Consider the following 3,316-nt stretch of genomic DNA (forward strand, 5'->3'; position numbering starts at 1 on the left):
TGTCGGGGCAGGTTGGGTGTATTGGTCCTGGGGGTGTAGGCTGGTTTTATTGGGTGGGGTCGAGTGATGAGGGAGATATTGATGGAGTGCATGGTGTACATGCTAATGGGTTTGGATGTGAATCTCTGCAGTTGGCAGGATGACTCCAGTCGCTGAGACTGCTGCTGCACCAATTGTGTAACAATGTCGGGAGAGACCTGTCACATGTTTTCTGTCCCCAGACCGAAGCAGAGTATCCAGAGGAGATTGTCCGTGGACACTTGGCTCGTATTGTTTACAAGAACGCCATTGAGAAAATCCCCGGTGAGTGAGTGATCCCACTGTGGTCGTGGTCGCGATGGGGAGCATGGGTCCGCACTTACACCCGCAATGTGGAGCGGTGGTCTCGCCCCCGATGGGGAACGCGGGTGTGCGCTCCCGCCCCCGATGGGGAACGCGGGTGTGCGCTCTCGCCCCCCATGGGGAACGCGGGTGTGCGCTCTCGCCCCCCCATGGGGAACGCGGGTCTGCGCTCTCGCCCCCCATGGGGAATGCGGGTCTGCACTCTCGCCCCCCATGGGGAACGCGGGTCTGCGTTCCCGCCCCCGATGGGGAACGCGGGTGTGCGTTCCCGCCCCCCATGGGGAACGCGGGTGTGCGTTCCCGCCCCCCATGGGGAACGCGGGTCTGCGCTCTCGCCCCCGATGGGGAACGCGGGTCTGCGCTCTCGCCCCCGATGGGGAACGCGGGTCTGCGCTCACGCCCCCGATGGGGAGCGCGGGTCTGCGCTTCCCCCGCCCCCGATGGTGAATGCGGGTCTGCGCTCAAGCACCCGATGGGGAACGCGGGTCTGCGCTTCCCCCGCCCCCGATGGTGAATGCGGGTCTGCGCTCAAGCACCCGATGGGGAGCGCGGGTCTGCGCTTCCCCTGCCCCCAATGGTGAATGCGGGTCTGCGCTCACGCCCCCGATGGGGAGCGCGGGTCTGCGCTTCCCCCGCCCCCGATGGTGAATGCGGGTCTGCGCTCAAGCACCCGATGGGGAGCGCGGGTCTGCGCTTCCCCCGCCCCCGATGGTGAACGCGGGTCTGCGCTCAAGCACCCGATGGGGAGCGCGGGTCCGTGATACAGAACGTGGAGATTGTGAACGCGGGTCTGCGCTCAAGCTAGCGCAGATGTTCTCGCTGGGGAGCGCGGGTCTGCGCTTCCCCCGCCCCCGATGGTGAACGCGGGTCTGCGCTCAAGCACCCGATGGGGAGCGCGGGTCTGCGCTTCCCCCGCCCCCGATGGTGAACGCGGGTCTGCGCTCAAGCACCCGATGGGGAGCGCGGGTCTGCGCTTCCCCCGCCCCCGATGGTGAACGCGGGTCTGCGCTCAAGCACCCGATGGGGAGCGCGGGTCTGCGCTTCCCCCGCCCCCGATGGTGAACGCGGGTCTGCGCTCAAGCACCCGATGGGGAGCGCGGGTCTGCGCTTCCCCCGCCCCCGATGGTGAACGCGGGTCTGCGCTCAAGCACCCGATGGGGAGCGCGGGTCTGCGCTTCCCCCGCCCCCGATGGTGAACGCGGGTCTGCGCTCAAGCACCCGATGGGGAGCGCGGGTCTGCGCTTCCCCCGCCCCCGATGGTGAACGCGGGTCTGCGCTCAAGCACCCGATGGGGAGCGCGGGTCCGTGATACAGAACGTGGAGATTGTGCACTCTTACTTTGTTTCTTTTTTGCTCAGATGTTCTCGCACTCTCACACTCTCCTTCTCTCTGTGTCTTGTGTTTATCTCAGGGGATGCAGAGTTCCACCTCTCATTTTGGAAAATTGCCGAGATGTTTGATTTCACGCAGGACATTCGGAAAGAGATAGTGCAGGAGTGAGTATGGGGGAGAGTGGGGGTGTGGAGCTGGATCTGAATGGCTGGGGTGATGTGCTCAGTTGGGTCATCTTGTCTCTCCAGCCTACAGACTCTGCATGCTAACCAGCCAGTGTGCTGGGACTTTGTGGCCAGGCAGGAGTTAAATACAGACTTGCTGCCGGTGTCAGCCTGCTCCAAACAGACAAAAGCTTCGGATATCGCTCAAAGAGAGGAGAGGTGCTGGGCTGTGTATGAGGAAGCCGTCGTCTCTGTGCCTACAGGTCTGTATATATTCCACTGAGGCTTGGATATCAGGGAGAGTGGGAGAGGAGACAAGACCATAAGTTGTAGAAGCAAAGCTAGTCCATTCGGCCCGTCGGGGTTTGTAATTCATTCGTGCCTGAAATGTTCTCAACCTCATTCTCCTGTATTCTCTCAATAACCCTTGATTCCTTTACTAATCACAAACTCAGTGATGTGACCCCCGTAGTCCTTTGTGGCAATGAATCATGATCCTCTGGCTGAAGAAGTTCCTCCTCATCTCAGTTCATCTCCCTTCACCCTGAGGCTGTACCCTCGGTCCTAGTCTCTACCACGTTACTCTGTCCAGGTCTGTCAGTATTCATCCTTTCAAACCCCCATCATCCTTTCAAACTCAATTGTGCACAGCTCCAGAGTCCTCAACCGTTCCTCATGGCAAATCCTTCATCCCTGGGGTCATTATTTTAAACCTTCTTTGGATCCCCTCCAGCACATCCTTCCTTTGATACAGGGCCCAATATTCCCAGTGCAGTCTGACCAGAGCCAATATACAGCCTCAGCAGTACATTCCTGCTCTTGTATTCTAGCCCTCTCAAAGTGAACACTAACATTGTATTTGTCTTCCTAACTGCCAACTGAACCTGCACGTTAACCTTCAGAGAATCTTGACCTCGGACTCCCATCTGCCACTTCTTTGCTCAGTCTCCGAGCCTGTCCAAGTCCTTCTGCAACCTCCCCGCTTCCTCAACACCTACCTGTCCCTCCACCTATCTTTCTGTCATTTGCAAACTTACCAACAATGTCCTCAGTTCCTTTATCTAGATTGTTAATGCATAATATGAATATTTGTGGTCCCAACACTGACCCTGTGTAACTCCACTAGTCACTGGCTGCCATCCTGAAAATGACCCTTTTATCCCCACTCTCTGCCCTCGGAGAGTCAGCCAATCCTCTATCCATATCAATACCTTGCCTCTAACACCATGAGCTTTTATTCAGCAGCTTCTTGTGCAGCACCTTGTTTGTGAAAGGCCTTCTGGAAATCCAAATAGATCACATCCACTGGCTCTCCTTTGTCTAATTTGCTCATTACCTCCTGAAAGAATTCTAACAGATTGGGAGGGAGGCAAGGTGGGTGAGAAGGGAGTTGAATGAAGTAATGATAGGTTGAGAGGGGTCAGGATGGGCTGGGGGGTGAGAGGTCGGGATGGGCTGGGGGGTGAGAGGGGTCAGGA

General features: G+C 58.1%; 1 protein-coding gene across 1 annotated transcript in view; it reads left to right on the top strand.

Moving 5' to 3' along the window:
- utp6 (UTP6 small subunit processome component) overlaps nt 1-3,316 on the top strand; it is a 16,052-nt gene that overhangs the window by 2,601 nt on the left and 10,135 nt on the right. The window contains exons 8-10 of the mRNA XM_043686323.1: nt 222-303; nt 1,754-1,838; nt 1,923-2,101. Coding sequence (XP_043542258.1) covers nt 222-303; nt 1,754-1,838; nt 1,923-2,101 — 346 coding nt within the window. The remainder of the gene's footprint in view (nt 1-221; nt 304-1,753; nt 1,839-1,922; nt 2,102-3,316) is intronic.

Source organism: Chiloscyllium plagiosum, unplaced genomic scaffold (genome assembly GCF_004010195.1).
Source record: "Chiloscyllium plagiosum isolate BGI_BamShark_2017 unplaced genomic scaffold, ASM401019v2 scaf_11291, whole genome shotgun sequence".
NCBI lineage: Eukaryota > Metazoa > Chordata > Chondrichthyes > Orectolobiformes > Hemiscylliidae > Chiloscyllium > Chiloscyllium plagiosum.